We start from the raw sequence: 23,266 nt of genomic DNA on the forward strand, positions 1-23,266 counted from the left end.
GTAAGGTGTTCCCCTTAGGGGATGGGGCCGCTCTGGGAAGAGCAGCTGCCTGCTGGCATGCAGAAGACTCCACGTTGCCTCCCTAGCAGCATGTCCCGAAAGGGCTGGGAGAGACTCCTGCCTGCCACCCTAGAGAAGCCGCTGCCAGTAGACCAAGCCTGCTCAATTTAGCCCCCCCAGCTGTGTTTGAACTACAGCTCCCACAATCCCCAGCCACAGTGGCCAATACCCAGGGATTATGGGAACTGTAGGCCGACACCTGCAGGAGGGCTGAAGTTGAGCAGCCCTGGTGTAGACAATACTGAGCTAGATGGACCAATGGCCAAGAAGGCAGCTTCCTACGTTCCTCTGATTTTGAGCAGCACTCACACTGCTAGGATGCTTGCTGCCTGACTCTGGCTGGCATATCACTGCCTGCTGTAGCAGGCAGCAGACATCCAGGATCAGCGGCAGTGGTCTCGCTGGCTGACTGGCGCTCGCTCTTGAGCACATGTGAGAGAGAGCCAGCCAGAGAGCCCACCGCAGCTGATCCTGGATGTCCGTGGCCTGCTGCAGCCAGCAACCACATGCCAGTCGGAGGCAGAGAGCAGGCATCCTAGCAGCCAGTCTCCCTTATATGAATACTCTCTCCCATCAGCTGACTTCTGTGCTTTGTCTTCTCCCAGCACAAAGGTTTGCCGAAGGGTAGGGAGAAAGACCAGCCACCGATGCTTATTCCCGGCTGCAGAGCAGTGCTGAATGCATCTAGAAAAGACGTGGTGGCGATCAGCATGGGGCTTGCAGCCTGATGGGGAGTCCAGTGGCTGGGGGTGTGGCTAGCTTCATGGAGACAGGGCAAGTCTAGCAAGGCAGGGATGCCTGCTTTGGTTCAAGCTTGGCACACAGCTTCTCAAACGCTCCTGACCCCAGCTCTGTAGGAACGTAAGATTCCTTAATCCAGGAGTTCTCAAACTTGTGTCCGCCGATGTCACAACTCCCGTCATCTCCAGCCACGATGGCCAAAGGTCCCACATCAACTGTGGGCTCAAGTCTGAGAACTGCTGTCTCAAGTGACGACATTGGTTGAACTTCAGCCTTTCCTTATTCCTTCCACCTTGAGATGTTCATGTGCTAAGGCTGGGGGTTCTCAAACGTGGGTCCCCAGATGCTGCTGGACTACAACTCCCATCAGTTGCCTTTGGCCATTGGGGCTGGGGATGATGGGAGTTGTAGTCCAGCAACATCTGGGGACCCAAGTTTGAGAATGCCCTGCACTGAGGTTTTCTGATCAACACCTCCCATCTCAGGACATCTAGGGATGTCAGTGGTATCTGGGACCAGTGTGGTGTAGTGGTTAGAGTGCTGGACCAAGGAATGGGGAGATCCAAGTTCAAATCCCTGCCCAGCCATGAAACTCATTGGGTGACTCTGGGCCAGTCACTTCTCTCTCAGCCTAACCTTCCTCACCGGGTTGTTGTGAGGATAAACATAAACCATGTACACCACTCTGGGCTTCTTGGAAGAAGAGTGGGATATAAATGTAAAAATAAAATAATATAAATACAATAAAATCTGTTGATTGGAGGCCAGAATTGTAAATGCCACTGATGACCAGGTGAATGGCAAAGAAGGAATCCCAGGAAGGGAAGTTTTTGTAATCTGGAGGGAAGTTGATTGTATTTTTCTCTTAATCTGGTTGCTCCACCAATGTTCCCCTTTCTGGCTTAGGAAGTACTTCTATGGGTTAGTAACTCCAGACTCTTTTGGCAAGGGGGTTGTGGCTTGTTAAGAAAACCGTTCCCCCTGCAGCTTCCAGCATGTCTAATTTGACTACTGTTGATGGCTGGCGTGTTTGCAAAACTGATGAGAGGCGGAGTGTATGTTTGCCAAGAGGGTGTGTCTTGGGGATGTGTTTTTGAAGTGAAACACAAGAGTTGCTCCTTCAAGCCTCTGCTTTGCCGTGGAAGATTGCCAAGGAGATGGGAGCTTTCTGTTGGTTCAGGTGGGAGTGTGTTGGCTTCTCTAATACTGACCTTCCAGCCTGTGGTCACCTTTTCCAGGTAGAGAACGCCTCAAGGAGTGGGCTTCACTGTTTTTCAAGCGGGGGCCACGTTGGCAAGAAATGTGAGTCATTTCCCACTGTGCTGACCTCTGCAGAGGACTGTACTTTTCTCAATGCAGGGTATTCAGCTTCAACCGGAGCTTTGCACAGGCCCAATAAACAATTAGCCAGGAGGCCGCACTGAGGGTTGATGGGGGCTCCCACTGGCCCCCAGGGCTTACAGGGAAGAACACTGTCCTGAAGGCTTATTTCCTCTAACTCAAGCTTTGGCAGAGTTTCTTGGGAAGTAGGAGCCAGCCCCAAAAATGTATGAGCCGGACAGTGGACACTTGACAAAATTAATAGACTAAGTGGGAGAGTGAATGGGCTTCTCTTTGTCCCCTTTACAGGTAACATCCTTAGAAATTAAGGTTATAGATAATACGAATACAGGATTCTGTTAAATGCCTCTGCCTCTGAATATTCTACTCTAGGCGCCACAGTTAAATTTCTAGGTGCCATGGCTCCCTGGTGCTTGGGATTAGTCAAGCCCTGTTCTAAAACCTAATTTCTGGGAATGTGAATTCTCAGTCACATTCTCCCTCTCTCTTTCCTCTTCCTCCTCCGCTCTTTGAGGTGCATGCTGCAGGTCCATCACACCTTAACATCGAGCAAGATGGGCCTGCTGCAACCGCTAATATGGCTACCTCCCCCAGGGATGTGTCACATTAGCAGGAATTTCCTGTCTGAAATGGATGGTTCTTTAGGGGTATGCACACTGCCAGCACGTTGGGCCTTCAGGAACCTGAGGGATTTTTCTCCTTCCCTCTGCCGCTGACGGAATTGCTAAAGAAATGAGAAGGCAGAACAAGCCGTTGATTCTATAGCTCCATCTCTGCTGAACTATTTTGTGGCATCATGTGGGTCTAGCCAGGGGTGGGCTGTTGTTGAACTACAGATCCCATCATCCACAGCCGCAATGTAATGATGGGAGTTGTAGTTCAACAACAGTTGGAGGGCCAAGTTTTCCCACCCCTGGTCTGGGTATTCAGTCTGTCTTACCACACTGAGTTCCTGTTATGAACGATGTCTAATTTGCACATTACATTGCATGTAAGTGAGCACAATTAGCATATCATTGAATGCGGGAACTATTCTTTGAAATGTGGAAAGGGGGAAAAAAGATCTTGGTTATCTTGGAAAACCCTCAGAACTGGAGGAAATAAACACTGGTTTCTTTGTCCCTGCCTCCTCGTTCCTATGCCTTAGTGCTCTTGCCACCATGGTTTTTATTTTTATTTTTTAAAAGCCTATCTTTGTAACCAGGAAGACTTGCACTGCTAAAATCTGTGGAGATTTTGTAAAGGCCCATGGGCCAGAACCACACCTTCTCCACCCTTGGCCTAGTCCCACTTGGCTCATCCAATCCCACAGCACAAAGCCATTCTTCCTGTCCTTGGGCCCTATATGTTTTTTGCTTTTGTCTGGGCAAAGCTACGGTGTTCTTCAGTATCCCTTGCCCAGGTTCCATGTTTCTCTCTGCTGCTAGAAAATGCTTGAGAGCATCTGGGGAGATGAAGCGAAATGCAGAGAGTGAGGAGAAGTTCAGCTAGCAGGCAACCCCCGGTTCTTGGCATATTGTCGGGCTTCTCAGACTTGGGTCCTCAGATGATGTTGCACTAAAACTCCCATCCTCCCCAGCCCCAGCGGCCTTTGGCTGATGGGAGTCGTAACTGAACACCTGGGACCCAAGTTTAAGAAACCCCTAGCATCTTTGATACATACCTGTACATGCAAACATGTGTATGTACACATGAGGGGCTTCTAAGGGGCTTAGACAAATTCATGGAGGACAGGTCTTTCAATGGCAACTAGTCTGGTGGCTGTGGGCCACCTCCAGCCTCAGAGACAAGATGCCTCCAAATCCCAACTGCAGGGGAGCAACAGCAGGAGAGAGAGAGAGGGCATGTCCTCATCTCTTGCCTCTGGGCTCCCCAGAGGCATCTGGTGGGCCACTTTGGGAAGCAGCATGCTGGACTAGAGAGGCTTCCTTGGGCCTGATCCAGCAGGGCTGTTCTTATCCATTCTTTTTGGGTTTGGATTTTATCTTTTGAGGATATAGTGTTCCTTCCTCTTATATCTAAACTCTTAACTTGCATGAAATAGACCCAAATGTAAATTATGGGAAAGCAGCATTTGAGCCGTCTGGCTTGTACTGTGAGCTGCACTGAGGGATGGCTAATTAGGAGGAATGGCTAATTAGCACATTGCATTGCAGGTAATGGATTTATTAGAAGACAAAATCTATAGCTCTCACTGCAGCTCGGGAATTGAATACATTGCCTAGTGAAGATGTGGAAGTGCCTTCGTTGGAGCCTATCAAGAAAAGATTCATAGGAAGCTGCCTTACACCGAGTCAGACCCTCCGTCCATCTAGCTCAGTATTGTCTACTCTGACTGGCAGCGGCTCTCCAAGGTTCCAGGCAGGAATCTTTCCCAGCCCTACCTGGAGCTGCTGCCAGGGAGTGAACCTGAGACCTTTTGCATGCTAAGCAGATGCGCTGCCACTGAACTCCGGCCCCAACCCTTAAGGGGAATATTTTGCAACAGGCAGTGCTCACATGTAGTCGCTCATCCAAATGCAAGCCAGGATGAACCCTGCTTAAAAGATGGGACAACAAATGCTCACAGGACCAGCTCTCTTCCCCAATCAGGGACTTTATATCTAAGATAATATACTGCAGGGTGGTTGTTTCTGGCTAGAATATACCCAGTAACATCCCAACGCTTAATATTCTGTAGTTCACGACTGTTAGAAAATCACTATAATGGGAGCTGGTCTTGTGGGAGCAAGCATGAATTGTCCCCTTTTATAAGCAGAATCCACCCTGGTTGCATATGAATGGGAGACTACATGTGTAAGCACTGTAAGACATTCCCCTTAGGGGATGTGGCGGATCTGGGAAGAGCTTTTGTATGCAGAAGGGTCCAAGTTCCTGCCCTGGCATTTCCAGATAGGGCTGAGAGAAACTCCTGCCTGCAACTTTGGAGAAGCCACTGCAGTCTGGGTAGACAATACTGAACTAGATGGACCAATGGTCTGACTCAGTATATGGCAGCTTCCTATGTTCCTATGCAGAAAATGTATGCTTCAAAGGCGATGAATAATCTGGATCCCAGCATATATAGACTGCCCTTCAGATGAATACTTGTAGTGCAGGTTTCTAAATATATTGAAGCCTAAAGCAGACCTGCCTGCTTGTGTGTTTCCCCTTCATGTTGATCTAATTTGGTATTCAGTTTTTCTATAAAGAAGAGCTGGGTAGCCAAAAATAGGTTGGAATTCAAACTACTCATAGTTTCCCCCCAATAACTTCTGCAGTTTGTAGTGCCTTTGCATTTGGTTTGGGTGGCACCACCTCCTTGTAGCATTTTAAATCGACCAGAAACTTAACTGCATCTCCAGATTACGTTTTTTCTGTGTGTGTGTTTTTTGGTTTTTTTTTTTGACACATTGGCTGCCTTGAGGGAGCTGAAGTTTTGCTTCACAGGCATGGAGATGAGACAGTCTGTTTGCCGCCAGCAGTTGCTGTCGCCAGCTGAAGCCAGTGGGCGATTGGGCCCTCGCTCAGTGGGAGAGCATCTGCTTGCATGCAGAAGGGCCCAGGATCAGTCCCTGGCAGCATCTCCAGGTAGGGCCGGGAGAGTCGCCTGTCTGAAACCTTAGGGAGCTGCTGCCAGTCAGTGTAGAGTCCAGGGCTACTCAACTTTGGTCCTCCTGCAGATGTTGGCCTACAGTTCCTATAATCCCTGGCTATTGGCCACTGTGGATGATGGCAGTTGTAGTCCAAAAACAGTTGGAGGGCCAAAGTTGCACAGGCCTGGTGTAGACAGTACTGAGTTAGATGGGTCAATGGTCTGACTCGGTATAAAGCAGTATGTGGCGCAGTGGGGAAATGCTTGACTAACAAGCAGAAGTTTGCCGGTTCATATCCCCGCTGGTAGTATATCGGGCAGCAGCGATATAAGAAGATGCTGAAAGGCCTCACCTCATGCTGCGAAGGAGGAGGCAATGGTCAACCCCTCCTGTATGCTACCAAAGAAAACCACAGGGCTCTGCGGGCACCAGGAGTTGAAATCGACTTGACGACACACTTATTATGATGTTCCTATGATGCCCACTGCGTTCCATACAAACCATGAATTGTGGGAGCTATAGTTCATCAAGAGCTGGAGGGCCATATTTGCCCATCCCTGGTGCAGACAATATTGAGCTGGATGGACCAAGGGTCTAAGGCGGTTTCCTGTGTCCCCAAGCAGATGCTTCTCCTTTCAAGCTTGTTGACTGCAGCTTTCCTTGTGCTCTTACCTGGAGGCTCTGAGCACAGCCCTTCCTCTGAAACCTGAAACTCTTGGTTTCCTTTAACCTTAGCCGAGAATGAGAACTCGTCTTTGTGTGAGAAAAGCCGAGGGGCTGTGGGATGGGGCCTTGTTTGCCCTTCGTGGATTTGGTTGGAGACCCTGACATGCCACTTGCTTCAGTTACCTGTCTGTAAGGGGGATGTAAATGGTGCCCTGAGAATAAATGAGGAAAATAGCACCGTCTTCTACTTTGCCTAGAGATGTAAACTTTCTGGAAATCTTGAAGCCACGAAGTCCCCTGCTGACTGAGCAAAGAGGCACCTTTTTAGTAGTGATTCTCTTTATTGAGCAGGGGGAGAGCAACTGGCCCTATCCATCCCCAGCACAGCATCCTTCCAGTGGCTGCTGCTGGTGTCTAGCTTAGGTTTCTTTTTTAGATTGTGAGCCCTTTGGGGACAGGGAGCCATTTTAGCCACTTAGTTTATTTACTTTATTTCTATGTAAACCGCTTTGGGAAACTTTTTGCTGAATAGTGGTGTATAAATATTTGTCATATTGGTATGAAAAAATCCCATGTTTTGTTTTGGAAGAAAATGAAATTTTTGGGAAAATTGAAGTATAGGCAATTTATATCTCGCCCTTCCTCCAAGGAGCCCAGAGCGGTATACTACATACTTGAGTTTCTCCTCGCAACAACCCTGTGAAGTAGGTTAGGTTGAGAGAGAAGTGACTGGCCCAGAGTCAACCCAGCAAGTATCATGGCTGAATGGGGATTTGAACTCGGGTCTCTCCGGTCTTAGTCCAGCACTCTAACCACTATACCTGGATAACAGCCTTGCTGTATCCAAGGCCCTAACCACTACACCACACTGGCTCTAAATAAGTATAGTTTATTCAGACCATTAGTCCAAATGTAGTAATTTACTTGTAAATGTTAGTTTTTGTTACATCTGCTGACTTATAGAAATAGAAATAGATAATTTATATTTCTCTATTTATATTTAAATAAATATATTATATTTGTCTTATTTATATTCCTGTTAGAAGAGCCAGCATGGAGGTTAGAGTGTTGGACTAGGACTGGGGAGTCAAATTGCCATTCAGTCATGAACGTCACTGGGTGACTCTGGGCCAGTCACGTATCTCTCAGCCTAACCTACCTCACAGGGTTGTTGTGAGGATAAAAATAACCATGTTCGCTGCTCTGGGCTCCTCAGCGGAAGAGCAGGATACAGATAAATAAATAAATTTTTTTAAAATATTTTATTCATAATTCCACAAGAAAATATTTCATAATCTATTCCCCCCCGCCCCCGGCACCACCCAGTTTTTCAAAAAACAAAATGAAGAACTCCTTTGTGGGAAAACTGGGTTTCGAAATGATCCCCCAGCCTTGACGTCTCCAGCTATGCCAATTAATATATCTGTGCATTTGTTCTTCCTTTCTTGCAGGTGTGAGCTGTTGAAGCCTCTATTGGTGTATGTGCGGTAACAACATGTCTGTCCCCCTCCTTGCTGATGCCGTGACCGTTTCAGGGCCAGAGCGGGAGACTGCAGCGGTAAGGGCGTGCTCTCCCAGGCCTACCATCTGTTGGGATCCAGGAAGATTAGGGGATTTATCTGGATTTCTTTCCACCGTCCCCGGCTGCTAGCAAAGAGGCCGCCATCCCCATAACTCGGTTTGAGAGCGTGGGGGGTGTGGGAAGGTGTGGGAAGAGATTGACTTTGTTCCTTTCCAGCAATCCACATTGTGTTGTTTGTGTAGGACCTGCACAGAAACCGAACTGCTGCCTTGGGCAGGTAATTAGCCCCACTGCTGCTACTGCACTAACCAGAAAATAAATGAGCGAGGCTTGCTTTCCCCCATCTTAATGCAAATGTGGGGCTGCTGTAGCAAACTCCCACGGCCTGGCCTGATCTGACCTGGCTGCTCCACAAAAATAATACTGGCATCATCAGGCTCCAAAGCTAATCTAATTCTCACTCTTGTTGCTGATCCTGGATATATTCACACCATCAGCTGTGCCCTAAGATTTTATTGCCGACCTGTCTGTATTCTGTGCCCTTCACAAAAATCTGGATTCTGCAAGAATGAATTCCATAAATCGCAGATTCTCAAACTTGGGTTCCCAGGTGCGGTTGGACTACAACTCCCATCACCCAAAGGCAAATGTGGCTGTGGATGATGGGAGTTGCAGTCCAGCAACATCTGGGGACCCAAGTTTGGGAACCCCTGACATAAATCAAACACGTTTGCCAAATGGGCTTATTTTATATAATTCTGATTCTAGTGTTCAGCAACTCAAGCACTGAGAGTGGAGGGAAGATATAGGGACAGGTGAGCCGTAGGGTCATTGTCTAGGGGGAGATTGCTGCGGAAGACGAGAAATTCTGCTGAACTCTGAAGCTGCTGCATCTGGGCGCTCTCAGCTCTGCAAAGCTGCCTCCACCACTTGGGGTGGAATAGGGACACCCAGATGTTGTTGATTACAAGGCCCATAATCCATTGCAGCTGGGGATTACGGGCGTTGTAATCAACAATATCTGAGAATCCCTGTTACAGGGAACACTGGTCACAATCACCGTGTGTGTGTGTGTGTGAGAGAGAGAGAGAGAGAGAGAGAGAGAGAGAGAGAGAGAGAGAGAGAGAATGAATAACTTCTCCACAATAATCCTAATGACCAGTAACTTGCCTTTTCAAAACTGAGAGGGCCAAGATACTCCCAATACTGAATTCTGCACAATTTGTAGTATTCTGTGGCTTGTGTGGCTATTTAGCATTGCTGGCAAAAACCAGTTAATCTCTAAGTCGACTGTTAAAACAATTGCCCAATTCCAGGATCAGGAACGCTTGTTTTAGGGCTGAGATGGAAGGACAGGTGAGATGGAATATAAAGTGGGGAGTGCATTGTGAGGAGGAGTCTGTGTTGGAGGACAGAACTTGGCTAGAGGGCCAAATTCCACTTCCGGCAGTATTCCCTGACAGTATATGACTGACTTCAGCGGTAGCCATTTAAACGGGAAGCTTAATCTGGAGTAAATGGCCTCTTTTGGAATTTCTCTCTGTAGGAGGCGGAAGAGGGCCCCCAGTGGACTGATAGGTGCTGTACAGAAGCAAATATTAAGTGTGCATTTCCCTGATTCCTTTGATTCTGCCCAGCTTCTTTTGTGAACAGTAGCAAGTTTGAAGCAGATCTGCAGATGGGGGCCTGGAGGTTGCTGGTGGTGCGAAGAGACTTGCCTGTGAGGAGGCCCATCACTGCCAAAGGACAACTGGGTTTGTCGTGGGCACCTGCGTCGAAGACATGCCAAGTAGCTGAACAGCTGGCCGGCGCAGGCTTTCTAACCCCCTGAGCTAGATCTGAATTGCTCATGACCCTAGACTGTCTAATGATCAGGCCTGTTCTGTCTCAGGAAGGCTAGAACTCGTGTTTGTCAATAGAAATGAAAAAGCAAAGTGCAGCCGGCAGGTCCTAGATGGCGTTTGGTTCAGGAGTGTGGTCAGTCTTTGATGTTAGACTCGAAAAATTATTATTATTAACGGGGTGGGGGTGGAGGATGGCAGATGGTAATTTGGTATCTCCACGATCATTTCCAGATGATCTTTTAAAAATATTTATAGTAACTCGTCCTTCAGGCAGTCTCTCCCAGGGCAGCTAACAATATTAAAATAAACGATAACAATCAATAGACCGATGATAGTAAAGGCAAATTCAGCAGCACCAGAACAGGAGTTGATAAAACCCTTGACATAAAAAAGCCTAGGACTCTTAATGGGTTTTCACCTTGTGCCAAAATGAATGCACCAGGTACATCTCTCTAGAGAGGGCATCCCCCAAGTGGAGTACCACCAGAAAGAAAGCTTCACGCCACCCTCATCTGCTTCACCTCCGATATGGCAGGAACCTTGGAGCAGAGCTTTCAGAGCTGATCTAAATCCAGAATCTGTGTGAAGGGAAGCTGAATGCAGCAGCCTGCATTAATTTTGCGGTTTTGCATAATAATTGATCTTATTTTGCATAGCAGACAACTTTTACTATTTACACAACTGATTTGTTGGTCATGGGGGCAAGGAGTTTTGCAGTGCACCGGAACCCCAACCATTGGAAGTGGTATCCTGCTCTTTCTCTGGCTCTGGGATTTCAGCTGGCCCATTGGCCTCTCCCTTTCAGGCACGGGGTTGTGGCCCTCAGGGCTAGAAGTATGCTCTCAAAAAGAAAAAGAAAGCTGAGATCCTCAGGAAGCCAAATGCTTCCCACCTTGCCTAGATCAAACCCGTTCCCTCCCTCAATTAACATTACCCCCCCCCCCCCGTGTTCTTCACTGTAAGGCCCAGTGGCAGCCCCACCAACCCTAGATGTGGTCCCCGGAGTAAGTGTTTATTGGGCTTGAGTGAAGCTTTGGCCAAAGCTGAATCCTCTGCACAGTGCCCCTGGCCCCATGAGGCCTAGGACCATTTCCACTATGCAGTGCTGCACTTTGCCCAGTGTGGGGGCCGGGGGAGGCTCCTTTAAGGGAAACGGAGCCCCCTTGAGCCCCTGCACCATCTTGGAAGGCCTGCACAGAATGCCGGGAAGGGTAGCGGGCTTTCCCCACGGAGCTCTGAAGAGAGGGCCCCGTCTCTCTTAAAGGGGCCCTCCCAGCACTGAGAAAAGCACAGTACGGTGCAGAGGTCAGCACCGTGGGAAACGGCTCTCACACTGAAGGCTTTTTCTTCGTCTTTTTTTGGCCAGACTGGCCCCTGCTCGAAAAGCACAGAAGACCACTGTCCTATGCAGTCATGACAGACCTGCAACCCTGCTGTATATTTCATTTAATGGTGGGAGAGGAGGGAGGGAAAGGGAAGGGCTTGATCTAGGCAAGGTGGGAAGGGGAGACCGCAGCCTGTAGGATTAACTCACAGACGGTGATAACCGAGGCCAGCAGCAGTGACTGCCTGTGTGGTAGGGTGGGGCTTTGGGCTTGCCTAGATCTCGAAGTCCCAGGTGGTGGGGCTCCCTGACCCTTGCCTCAAATGCAAGCGAGAGCTGGGCGCTCCCTCTCCAATTCCCAAAGGCAAATGTGTCCACAGTGACTTCCAGGGAATTTGGGGGTGGAGGAGGGCTCTCTCTGGTTACACCCAGGGCTGTATCAGCCAAACACCGCCAGTGACCTGCAGAGTCACCATCCTCACTCAGCCTTTTCTGCCCACCAGCAGTTGGATCCTTCCTGCTCCTCCTTGCCTGTATAACGTCCATTTTGTTTTGTTTTGGGCAACTAATTGGCCTCACCCAGCGCTTCGCCAGTGTTTTCTCACGTGTTGTGCTAGCCAATGTGTTTATCTTCTGCTTGATTCCGCAGGTCATTTTTTTACATGGGCTTGGAGACACAGGGTGAGTATTCCAGGACTTGTTGACTGGGGGGCCGCTTTGTTGCAATCAAAGCTGTGCTGCTGGGTGGGTGGGTGCGTGGTAGGACCCCTCCTCATGGCAGCAGCCCAGACCAGAAACGAGACCAGTTGCCGTGTTTCTAGCTTTAGAACTGGGCAGGCCAGTATCCTAGCACAAGAGTTCCCAGCCATGTGTCACTAGGTAGTGTTGGACTACAGTTCCCACAAGCCATTGGGGCTGGGGATGATTTAGTCCAACAGTGTCCGGGGACAGAAGGTTAGGAACTTCTGCTATAGGCAGCCTCAGGAGGGAATTATTTGCAGGGGCCAGGTCAGAATGAGAAGCTGAGAGAGCTGCCTGTCAGAGCATTGGTCCATCTAGTTCAGTATTGTCTAGAGCAGGGATCCTCAACGTTGGGCCCCCAGATGTTCTTGGACTTCAACTCCCATAATCCCCAGCCAAAGGCCACTGGGGATTATGGGAGTTGAAGTCCAAGAACATCTGGGGGCCCAACGTTGAGGATCCCTGGTCTAGAGCACAGATTCTCAAGATTGGGTCCCATAATCAGGTCCCATAATCCCCAACCAAAGGCCACTGGGGCTGGGGATTATGGGAGTAGTCCAGGGATTATTGAGAATCCCTGGTCTAAGAGCAGGGCTTCCCAACCTGCGGTACTTCAGATGTTGCTAAACTACAATGCCCATCACCCCCAGCTACAGTTTTATTGTGGCTAGAGATGGTGGGAGTTGTAGTTCAGCAGAGAGTCTGGAGTGGTGCTGGTTGAGAACCCCTGATCTGTGCCGACTGGCAGCAGCTTCTCCAAGGTTTCAGGCAGGAGTTTTCCCAGCCTTATCTGGAGATGCTGCTAGGGACTGAACTGGGGACGTTTTGCATGCAGAGCAGGTACTCTGCCACTGAGCTATGGCCCCATTCCCAATACAGGAAACTGCCCTATACCCTTGGTCCATCTAGTTCTCAATTGTCTATACAAACTGGCAGTTGGCTTCTCCAAGGTGGCAGGCAGGAGTCTCTTGGAGATGCTGCCAGGGAGGGAACTTGGAACCTCCTGCTTGCAAGTGTGCAGATGCTCTTCCCAGAGTAGCCTCATCCCCTGAGGGGAAAATCTTAACAGTGCTCACATGTATCCCATTCAAATGCAAACCAGGGTGGACCCTGCTTAACAAAGGACAAGTCAGGCTTGCTCCCACCAGACCAGCTCTCCTCCCATACAGTGTTCCCTCTAACAGGGATTCCCAGATGTGGTTGACTACAACTCCCAGCATCCCCTTTGCTTGGGGATTATAGGAGTTGTAGTCAACATCTGGGAACACCACTCCCATAGATCATCTCTCAGTCCATGGCACCTCCACTTAGGGCTGGGCGGGATTCCTGTTTGAGACCCTGGAGAGGGTCTACTACTAGTCAGTCCAGACAATACTGAACTAGATGGACCAAAGGTCTGGCTCGGTATCAGGCAGTTCCTATGCTACACGGGTCCATCTAGCTCAGTATCATTTCCACTGACTGGCAGCAGCTCTCCAAGGTTACCGGCAGCCCTACCTGTAGCTGCTCTTTCCCAGCCTTACCTGGAGACGCTGCCAGGGGTGGAAGCCGGGACCCTCCGCATGCAAGGCAACTGCTCGACTCCTGACCTACGGCCCTGACCTACGGCCCTGACCTCCTGACCTACGGCCCTGACCCTCATCCCCGTCACCTTCCCACTCCCAAATGGGCTTGTGACAAGGTGCCTCCCTGCCTCCCCCAGTTCTTCAGTGCCACCCTGAATGCTGGGCTTCTCCAGAATGAAACGGGGCTGTGTGTATTTACTTAGTCCACGTGTGACCCCTGCTGTGGATATTCTCTGGCCAGCTGCTGCCTGAATGCCAGCCTCTCGATATCCATGGCTTCCAGCCGGCTTGGTGGTGCTAAGCCTCACTGCCGGGAGAGGATCGAGCAGTGGGGAGGAAGTGATGTGAGCCAGTAAAAAGGGAACCTGTCGTCTCACCTTCTTAGGCAGCTGAGCAAGGCCAGTTAGAAGGCGCCCGTCTAAGCAAGGGAGGAGAGGGGCCTGCCTATTCAGAAGGCCGGCGGGAAGAGAAGCCCCCCTTCCAGTAGCCGCTGTCCTGACAGAGAGCATAGGGCAGCCTTCAACTTCCTCGGAGCCAATCCGAGTGTTCACAGAACGCACCATAGTGCAGCCTTCCTGTGCCTGTCCTCCCAACATGCAGATTCAGTGGCGCATGTATTTGAATGCTACACCAGTGTGGATAAGACTGGCCTACCTTGCAGGATTGTTGTTAGTGAGACATGCCGCGGGAAGTGTTTTGTGTACACAAAGCTCAATTGTGAAGCGCCACGTAAATGCTTATTCCCCTCACAATGGTGGCGGTTTGGGGAATGTCTCAATGCAGGGATTGCCTTTCCTGGAAAGGGTCTGGGAACTGCTTGCCTCTCCTCACCTTTCGCTTTGGAAGGAACATAGGAAGCTGCCTTATACTGAGTCAGATGATTGGTCCATCTAGCTCCATATTATCTGCACTGACTGGCAGCAGCTCTCCAAAGCTTTAGGCCGGAGTCTCTCCCAGCCCTACCTGGAGATGCTGCCAGGGAGTAAATCTGGGGCCTTCTGCATGCAAGCAGGCAGGTGCTCTTCCACTGGGCTGTGGCCCCATCCCCTGAGGGGAATATCTTACAGCGCTCATAGGAAGCTGCCATATACTGAGTCAGACCATTGGTCTATCTAGCTCAGTATTGTCTTCACAGACTGGCAGCGGCTTCTCCAGGGTTGCAGGCAGGAATCTCTCTCTCAGCTCTATCTTGGAGATGCTGCCAGGGAGGGAACTTGGAACCTTCTGCTCTTCTCAGAGCAGCCCCATCTTCTAAGGGGAATATCTTACAGTGCTCACACTTCTAGTCTCCCATTCAAATGCAACCAGGGCGGACCCTCCTTAGCTGAGGGGACAAGTCATGCTTGCTACCACCAGACCCGCTCATGTGTAGTCCCCCATCCAAATGCAAACCAAGGAGGGCCCTTTTTACCAAAGGAGACAATGTATGCTTGCTGCCACAAGACCAGCTCTCTTCCCAGTGCCTGTTTCTCTGCAGCCCACACTGCCCTGCAGGTTTCAGTCTCTGTCTCTGCCTTCTCTCTTCCAGGCACAGCTGGGCTGAGGCCCTCTCCTCCATCCGGCTCCCCTATGTGAAATACATCTGCCCTCATGCGTAAGTGTTGCTCCTGGCCTGGCTTAGAGTGAATGTTGGTTTGTACTTCAAGAAAGAAGTGTCTTCATGGGTGTGTGCGTGTCACTCTGGCTGGCCAGCCTGGTCCTCCCCAGCCAGAAATCCAGCTTTCTTGGAATGTTTAGCTGCTCGAAGCCTGCAGCCAGTTGAAACAGAGATGTGACCCTCAACCCCATCTCCCTCCCTTGTGCACCAGTTCCTCTTTGGATTTGTGTTTCTCAAACTCCTTTCGCCAGCTACCTTTCCTCTGGCTTTCTCGTCTCCTGAGATTTACTTCCATTCCCCAGCCCATTGCACGGTGCTGTTCCTAGCCTTTGAGCCTGCCTGTGGTTTTAAGTCCAGCCAAACTAGAAATGTTCCCTTCCCTCAAAGCAATGCTACAAACATTCTGACGGCTTCGTTCCCTGGCACCTTGGAGCCTTCTACGCCCTTCACACCAGCTCAGCCGTTCGGAACATAGGAAAGTGCCCGATACCGAGTCAGGTCCGTCTAGGTCAGTATTGTCTACACACTGACTGGCAGCAGCTCTCCAAGGTTTCGGGCAGGAGTCTTCCCTGGAGATGCTGCCGGGCATTGAACTTGGGATGTGTGCAAAGCCGATGCTCTGACATTGAGCTACAGCCCCATCCCCCAAGGGGAACATCTTATTACAGACGACACTTGCATCTGGTCACCCATCCAAGGTGAACCCTGCTTAGCAAATAGGACAACTCATGCTTGCTACCACAAGACCAGCATTGGATTTGGGACCAAAGGCACAATGCAGTATAAATTCAGCTATTAGTGGAATGAGGAGGGAGTTAATATTCTTGTAGGACTCCACTTCTGCCTCTTGCTTATATCTGGGTATGAAGGCAGAATTTCAGCCCCGTCCCTATTACTTTCCTTGCTAGTTCATGCCAGCTCTGGCTCTCGCAAGGCAAGCCTGCCTCTTTTCTGCTGCAATGCAGTAACTGTGTGGTACTCTTCAGAGCTGTGGGCTTGGGTTTAGGATGCCCACTTGAAATCCTACCCTTTGGGAAGAACCTCTGATTGTAAATCTTATGACTGTGGCATCCAAGAACCTGGAATCCTGGGGCCGCAAGGAGTCCAGATGGTATTACTGGTACCTCCCGAAACACCGGATCCTCCATGTTCAGACACCCCACACTTCAGCTCCTTGCGTCTCCCACAAAACACACACATTAGCCTGCACCAGCCATTCAGAGCCTTCTGTGCTGCAGAGAGCTGTGCCATTAACAGAACTAAGAGGCACCTTTTAAAGTGGTGGTTCTCTTATGTTTATGGGGGGAGAGCAATTGGCCCAATCCAAACCCAGCACAGTATCCCTCTAGTGGCTGTTGCTTGTGTCTACCTAGTGTTGCTTTTGATTGTTTTTGTTTTTGTTTTTTTACATTTTATATCCCAAGGAGCCCAGAGTGGTATACTACATACTTATGTTCCTCTTCACAACAACCCTGTGAAGTAGGTTAGGCTGAGAGAGAAGTGACTGGTCCAGAGTCACCTAGCAAGTCTCACGGCTGAATGGGGATTTGAATTCGGGTCTCCCCAGTCCTAGTTCAGCACTCTAGCCACTACACCACGCAGAATTATGAGCCTTTTGGGGACAGGGAGCCATTTTATTCATTTAGTCTTCTACTCAAACCACTTCCAGAACTTTTGTTGAAAAGTGGCATATAAATATCCATAGTAGTAGTAGAATCCAGGAAGTTAGATGCCACACAAGAGAGGCATTTATTTCAAAGAGGCTTGAGTAAAGTCCAGCAAAATTCTCTGGATAGCAAAGCACACGGCCTCTGCATCCCAGCCATAGCTTGATTTCATTTGAAGGAACATAATCCAGAGGCTCTCAAACTAGGGCCCCCAGATGATATTGGCCTACAACTCCCATCAGTCTCAGCCACAATGGCCTTTGGGGCAGGGAGTGATGGGAGTTGTAGGCCAACAGCAGCATTCGGGGACCCAAGTTTGAGAACCCGTAATTGTAATCATTCAGGAGCTCACAAACAACTCTGTAGAATTGTCCCAAACCCTACGCTTCCACATCGCATTCTCCTTGCCGTTCGGCACTAACCGCTGCCAGGTGGCCTTTCCACACAGTCCCCCACTCACCAGCAAAGCCACCATACGTTCTCTGCCAGGGAATGTTTGGGCTTTGAGCCTCTCTCAGCTGCAACCCTCCAAGGTGACTAGCTCTTGCATGTCAGCACGAGAGTCTGCTAGCAGGCGTGGCTGAACGGAGGGGGCTGGCGTACAGGGTGATGTGCGGGCATCATATTATCTTTGTAAGGAAGGTAAAGTGTGCCGTCAAGTCGGTGTTGACTCCTGGCAACCACAGAGCCCTGTGGTTTTCTTGGGTAGAGTACAGGAGGGGTTGACCATTGCCTCCTCCCTCACAGTATGAGATGATGCCTTTCAGCATCTTCCTGTATCACTGCTGCCCAATATAGGTGTTTCCCATAGTCTGGAAAACATACCAGAGTGGATTCGAACCAGCAACCTCTGGCTTGCTAGTCAAGTCATTTCCCCGCTGCACCATTAGGTACCCCGCTGAATTTGAACTTGCTGATGAGAAGGCTAGGAAGAGCAAAAGACCCCCAGAAGACTTTTCCAACTAGCACTGCCGGCTCTTGCTTCATCACATTCTGTTTCCTGGGAAGAACCACACAATCTCTGCCTCGCCCTTCTCCTCCCCTCCCCTCCCCAATCCCCCCTTACCTTAGAAAGTGGCTTCATCCCTTCTTGCAACACCTTCTGGATCAGGTTCCACTCCAATGGGGGCTCCTTGCTGACTGCCCCTGCTTGAGGCTGGCTCTTCAAGTAGTCAGAGACGGACACTTGCCAGCCCTGGGCCCATCTTGGGCGAATGCGGGCCCCCAAGCGGCTCAGCCTACAGCAAGGGCTTGTTGCTTTCTCAGCAGCTTCTCGGCAAAAGCACCAAGCCTAGGCTAAACGCAGTCCCCAAATGTCCAGGTCCCCGGGTGGACTGCTAGGCAACAGCACCAAACACTGCCTCATCCAGGAGGGACTCTGTGCAAGTTGGTATTAGGGAGGAGGAGGAGGAGTGGGGCAGAGGGAACAATCGTGCTTATGGAAAGATCTCTGCCATCTGCTTGCCTGAGAGCCTGACCCAACCCTGGATAGAACCCTGTGATGGGGAATTTGTGTGAGTGTGTTGAGGGCTGGGCGGTTTCCACAGCTGTCGGCTCTTTCACCAGGGCTGGGTCAGATACATTCCATACCCTGGGGCAGCCCTGCGTAGAGCAGGGTTTGAGACTGTGTGCAGCCTTCAGCGGTCCTAAGAACCTCAGTCTTATTAGGGGGTGGGAATCGGTGTTCTCTTGGGGTTTCCAGGTAAGTGCAGGTTTCCCAAGGGCAATTCCATGGGTAACAGAATCGGGCACGTTGCCACTTTTTCAGCGGACTGTAGCCGTACACAATATTTTAAGCTGATATTATGTATATCTCCTCCTGTAAGGCCATATTTTTATAAAGCCCTTCTATTATAAATAGTGTCTGAACAGTGCAGAATACCTCAGTAACAGAATCAGAATGTTTGGACATTGTTCCTGCTTCCATTCCCAACACACTTTGCACGTTTCAGACACTGTATATAATATTTGAGGATTTGGTAAACGTACGGCTTTTCTCTTGCCAGTGGCTTCGTATAGTATCAACTTGGAAATTTGCTTAATGGCTACAGTCACCGAGAAAGGGGCCACATGCCTGATTCCATTACCTTTGGAATTGCCCCCTGCATCTTGTTAGGCACTTTTCAGCCTGGAGCCCCCTTCCTGCCCGGCATTGTGCTTACGTCTTGCTTCTCCCCATTTTCCCCGCAGGCCCCGGATCCCCGTCACCCTCAACATGAAGATGGTCATGCCGTCCTGGTTAGTATAAAACATTAGCTGAGGGGCCAGCAGGTCAGCGGCACCTCCTTGCCTGCTTCTCCGGGGCTGCATCCCGTGCCTTGTGCCCTGACGTGTGTCACGGTGGCTGGGCTAGTAGCAGCCCCTGGAAGTGGCAGGTGGGATGCTGGGTGAGGGGAAGGGAAGAGGCCGTAGCTCAGCGGGTTGCGTGGAAAGGTTTGGTGGGCCTGATGTGGTCCGCTCATGAGCTGCTGCTTGTAGGCGACTAGTCCTCTGCTTACACCTGCAAGGATTGGATGCTGATTCTGCCTTGTCAGGGGCAGAAGCTGGATCTCCTCTTCCTGTTTATTTTAGTCAGCCAACAAGAGCAACCCTGCTGGATCAGAACCCCCAAAGCCTCTTTAGACCAGCAGGCTGTTTCCCACAGTGGCCCACTAGATGCCTCTGGGAAGCCCACAGGCGAGAGGGGAGGGCATGCCCTCTCTCCTGCACCTCAGTTGCCCTGCAACTGGTATTCGGAGACATCTTGCCTCTGAGGATGGAGGTGACCCATGGCCACCAGACTAGGAGCCATTGATAGACCTGTCCTCCATGAATCCGAGAAGCTGCCCTTCAGCACAATGCTTCTGGGGCAGCATGCGTTCCAGAAACAATAAAACAATCTTTCAATAGAAAGTAGCGGAGTGCGGTGCTCATGCAGTCAGCAAAAGAGGCGGCATCCTTTACTACAGTCATAGATCCTTTACTACAGTCATAGGCCAGCAAATTTACAAAATGAATCAAAACAAAAAAAACCATTACCGAACATCTGACCAGATTTTACATATAACAAAACCTAGCCATTTTATTAATAACCTCCCCATCAGGGCTAGACAATAGACATTTTAAATGAACCATCATCTGAATGGCCAGGAAAATTTTGCAGCAAGGGAGACACAAATCTTAAATGGGCCTCCCTATAGAGATTACAATAAAGAATAGCCTGAGCATTTGTCTCCACCAAATCCAAACCACACGGGCAAACTCGAGCAGAGAGGGGAATTCCTTTGAATCTTCCCTCCATAACCACAGATGTAAGCGCACTTAGACGGGCAAGCATCATGGCACGTCTAAATTTAGGAATAACAATAATACTCAAATACCTTGCTGATTTACTGTTGGACAATTGATCCCTCATAAAGATGTTCTTGGGCAAACAAGCAGCTTCCTCCTGCAGTTCCATATCTAAAATGCGTAGCTTGATCTTACTTCTTGCCTGATCAAAACCCAACTTAATAATTTCATCCTGGGAAAAGCCACAGTGAGCCAATTTAATGATAAGGGACTTCCATTTAAACTTACAGCAATCAGTCAATATAAGCGAGGCCAGACCCGCAGAGGACAATACCACTTTTAACCAAAATAAAATGATAGCTCTCCAATAGCAGGTTTCCAGTCTGATTAAACCCACCTCTCATCTCAATGTAACATTAGGGACACAATGGGGGACCTGCAGTACGGATCTTAAAAAATTTGATTGCACAGCTTACAAAGGCGAAAAATTACTGACAGGGCCAAGTTGGGAGCCATATCATAATTGAGGGTGCACTTTAGTTACAAATAATTTTATCACGGTGGGAATCTAAGAGGCCCCCCTCGAGTAGTGAAAAGCTGTAATAAGATTTTTAGATAATTTGTGTCATCTGTAAAATAGATTTTGAGTGGCATTGCGTGACCCTGACGAGTGAAAAACCAATCCTAGATATTTAGAGGAATTAACTTGGGCGATCTTATGGCCATTAATGGACCAATTATACTGCCTGGGGCACTTGGCAAACAATAAAACTTTAGTTTTTTGATAATTTAATCTCAAATAGTAATTCGAGAGGAGGACAGAGGCATGTTTCAGCCCAGTCGGGGTTTGAGACATGATTGCCATGTCATCTGCATATAAAAGCACACAAATGTGCTTGCTTGCTATTTTAGGAGGATGTATCGAGGGAATAGCTCCATGAGAGACCACCGAGTTAATATAAAGATTAAATAGGATGGGAGCTAGAATACAGCCCTGCCTCACGCCTCTGTGGGTAGGAATCGCCGCCAAGAGGGCCCCCAGCGAATTACACCGGACTTTCCGATGGGTGCCAGGCAGCACAATAAAAGAGTAGTTAAGAAACGGCCATGCAGGGTGGTGAAATAGCTGGGCAATTAAAAAAATTGTCTGACTCTGAAAAGCCGCCAGCGGTGGTGCCAGGCAAGCCTCTCTAGGAGGGCATTCCAGCCCTCTTTCTGGTCACCGGTCCACTTGCAGGATAGGTGTGGGGAGGAAGGGGACAAATACCCCAGCTGAGTGGCAGCTTGCTCTCCCCTCTCCCCTTCCTGCTGCTCCAAAGACAATGGATGGGGGTGGGAGAGGTGTGGTCATCAGGGGCCCATCTTCCCTTCTTGCCCCAGGGCCCACTCCAGCCTTGCCGCGCCCCTGCTTTCAGGTACCCGGACTCCAAGCCGTGTAGGGTTTTCAAAGAGGATAACCAGGACTACCGGTACCTGGGCACGGAGCAGCACAGCCTCTGAGCCAGATCTCTTCCCTCTGGCTGGTCCCAGTTAGTAATCTAGAAGCTGCACTTGGCACCAGCTGGAGTTCTGGGGGAGCCTTCAAAGGCAGCCAGAGTCTTGGTCCATCAGCTCAGAATTGCCGACGTGTTTCCCCAGGTTCCAGACAGGAGTCTTTCTTGGTCCTGCCTGGCATTGCCAGAGAGATTGAACCTGGGAATGTCTGCATGGGAAACCTGTGCTTTCCTTCTGAACCACGCCCCCCCGCCCCCCCTACAACTGTGGGCGCATAAAAAACAGCAAAAGTGGGGGAGAATGCAGAGTCTCAACTTCTGGATGAATTTCATGTTCATGAATTGGTGCATTAGATTACCACATTTGGGAGTCCCAGAGAGAGTAGTGGGTGGGATTCTCTTTCCATCTTTCCCTGTGGTACTTCTGTATGTAGGGAATCTTTAAAAGAGATTTGTTTCTGTAATATGACTTATGCCCTTGAGTTTCACATGATACAGGTGACCTGTCATTGCGCCATAAAACTCCTAATGTACTTCCTCTAAGACAAACCCATATAGGGTCTTGAGGGACCATGTGGCTGACCTGCATTTTCCCCCTTCTAGGTTTGATTTGATGGGCCTAAGTCCGGATGCCCCCGAAGATGAAACTGGAATTAAAAAAGCTGCTGAGAACAGTAAGAGAAGTTCATCCAGGGAAACTGGGGTTGGCCTGTATTTCGCTGCTTCATAACTGCCAGCATTGGAAAACTTAAGGGAGAGTTCAGTTCCTTCCCTTGGCCCATAGCCCACCTGCCCCTTCTTGCCCCATTTCTTGGCTCTTGCCAAAAGTAAATCCCATCAAAATGGTCAGGTATGGGCAATTCCAAGAATAATGGAGTCGGCATGTTAGCACTTTTTCAGTGACTTTAGCCATAAGCAGATTTGAAGTGGATATTATATATATCCGCTGGCAAGAAAACATCTCCTATTATAAGATCATATCTTTACAAAACCCTTAAATGTTATAGATAGTGTCTGAAACATGCTGGTAACGGAATCAGAAGTGGTTTTTCCATTTCTTATTCCGTTACCGACATGTTTTGCATGTTTCAGACACTATAATGTTTAAGAATTTTTTAAAAATATGGCCCTATAGTAGGCGTGCTCTTGCCAGTGGGTATCTATAATATCAACGTGAAAACTTGTTTATGGTTAGTCTGTGAAAAAGTGGTAACACGCTTGATTCTGTTACCCTTGGAATTGCCCATATATTTGCATTCTGAATGTATGGAAACATTGTTAGAGGCTAGGGTTCACTGCAGATCCTGGACTGCATATTGAGAACCATCCTCAGGAGTGTCTTCCTGCCTCTCCCCTCTTTCTGTGTTTAAATGTGCACCGATATATACCAGAGGTTGAAACCTATGTCATCGAAGTGATTTTCCAAAGCATGATCACAAGTAGAGTTTCGTTTGGATTGACTAAAAATTTACCCCAATTAATTAGGCAGCAGATCTCTTTAAAATCTTAATACAGGCCAGGGGTTCTCAAACTTGGGTCCATCCAGATGTTGTTATGCTACAACACCCATCATCCGTAGCCACAGGGGCTTTCAGCATTGTGGCTGGGGATGGTGGGACTTGTAGTTCCTCAACATCTGGAGGACCACTGGTTGGGAATCCCTACAGGAGAGTATTAGAATCTCTGTAGAAGGCCTCCTGTCCTCTCCTGCCCGATCATCTTTTCTCCTGCCTTCTTGGGTGTGATCTTGCTGCCTCTCTGGCTCCCAGAAAAATCTGTTGCTTGCCTTGTGGAAAGCCCTCCCCCGACACAGGGTGTTTTAAAAATGCAAAACCGACTGTGATAAAATGCTATCAACGT

At 49.3% G+C, this 23,266-nt stretch overlaps 1 protein-coding gene across 3 annotated transcripts in view; it reads left to right on the top strand.

The window, feature by feature from the left end:
- LYPLA2 (lysophospholipase 2) overlaps positions 1–23,266 on the top strand; it is a 43,241-nt gene that overhangs the window by 12,129 nt on the left and 7,846 nt on the right. For 2 of the 3 annotated variants that reach the window (XM_053267828.1, XM_053267829.1), the window contains exons 2-6: positions 7,835–7,941; positions 11,723–11,754; positions 14,908–14,973; positions 18,834–18,881; positions 22,010–22,080. In XM_053267828.1, coding sequence (XP_053123803.1) covers positions 7,864–7,941; positions 11,723–11,754; positions 14,908–14,973; positions 18,834–18,881; positions 22,010–22,080 — 295 coding nt within the window. In that variant the 5' untranslated portion in view covers positions 7,835–7,863. Of the gene's footprint in view, positions 1–7,834; positions 7,942–8,147; positions 8,183–11,722; positions 11,755–14,907; positions 14,974–18,833; positions 18,882–22,009; positions 22,081–23,266 lie in introns of all 3 variants that reach the window. The other variant, XM_053267830.1, reaches the window with a different exon arrangement.

The sequence above is a fragment of the Hemicordylus capensis genome, chromosome 7 (assembly GCF_027244095.1).
Source record: "Hemicordylus capensis ecotype Gifberg chromosome 7, rHemCap1.1.pri, whole genome shotgun sequence".
NCBI classification, from domain to species: Eukaryota; Metazoa; Chordata; class Lepidosauria; order Squamata; family Cordylidae; genus Hemicordylus; species Hemicordylus capensis.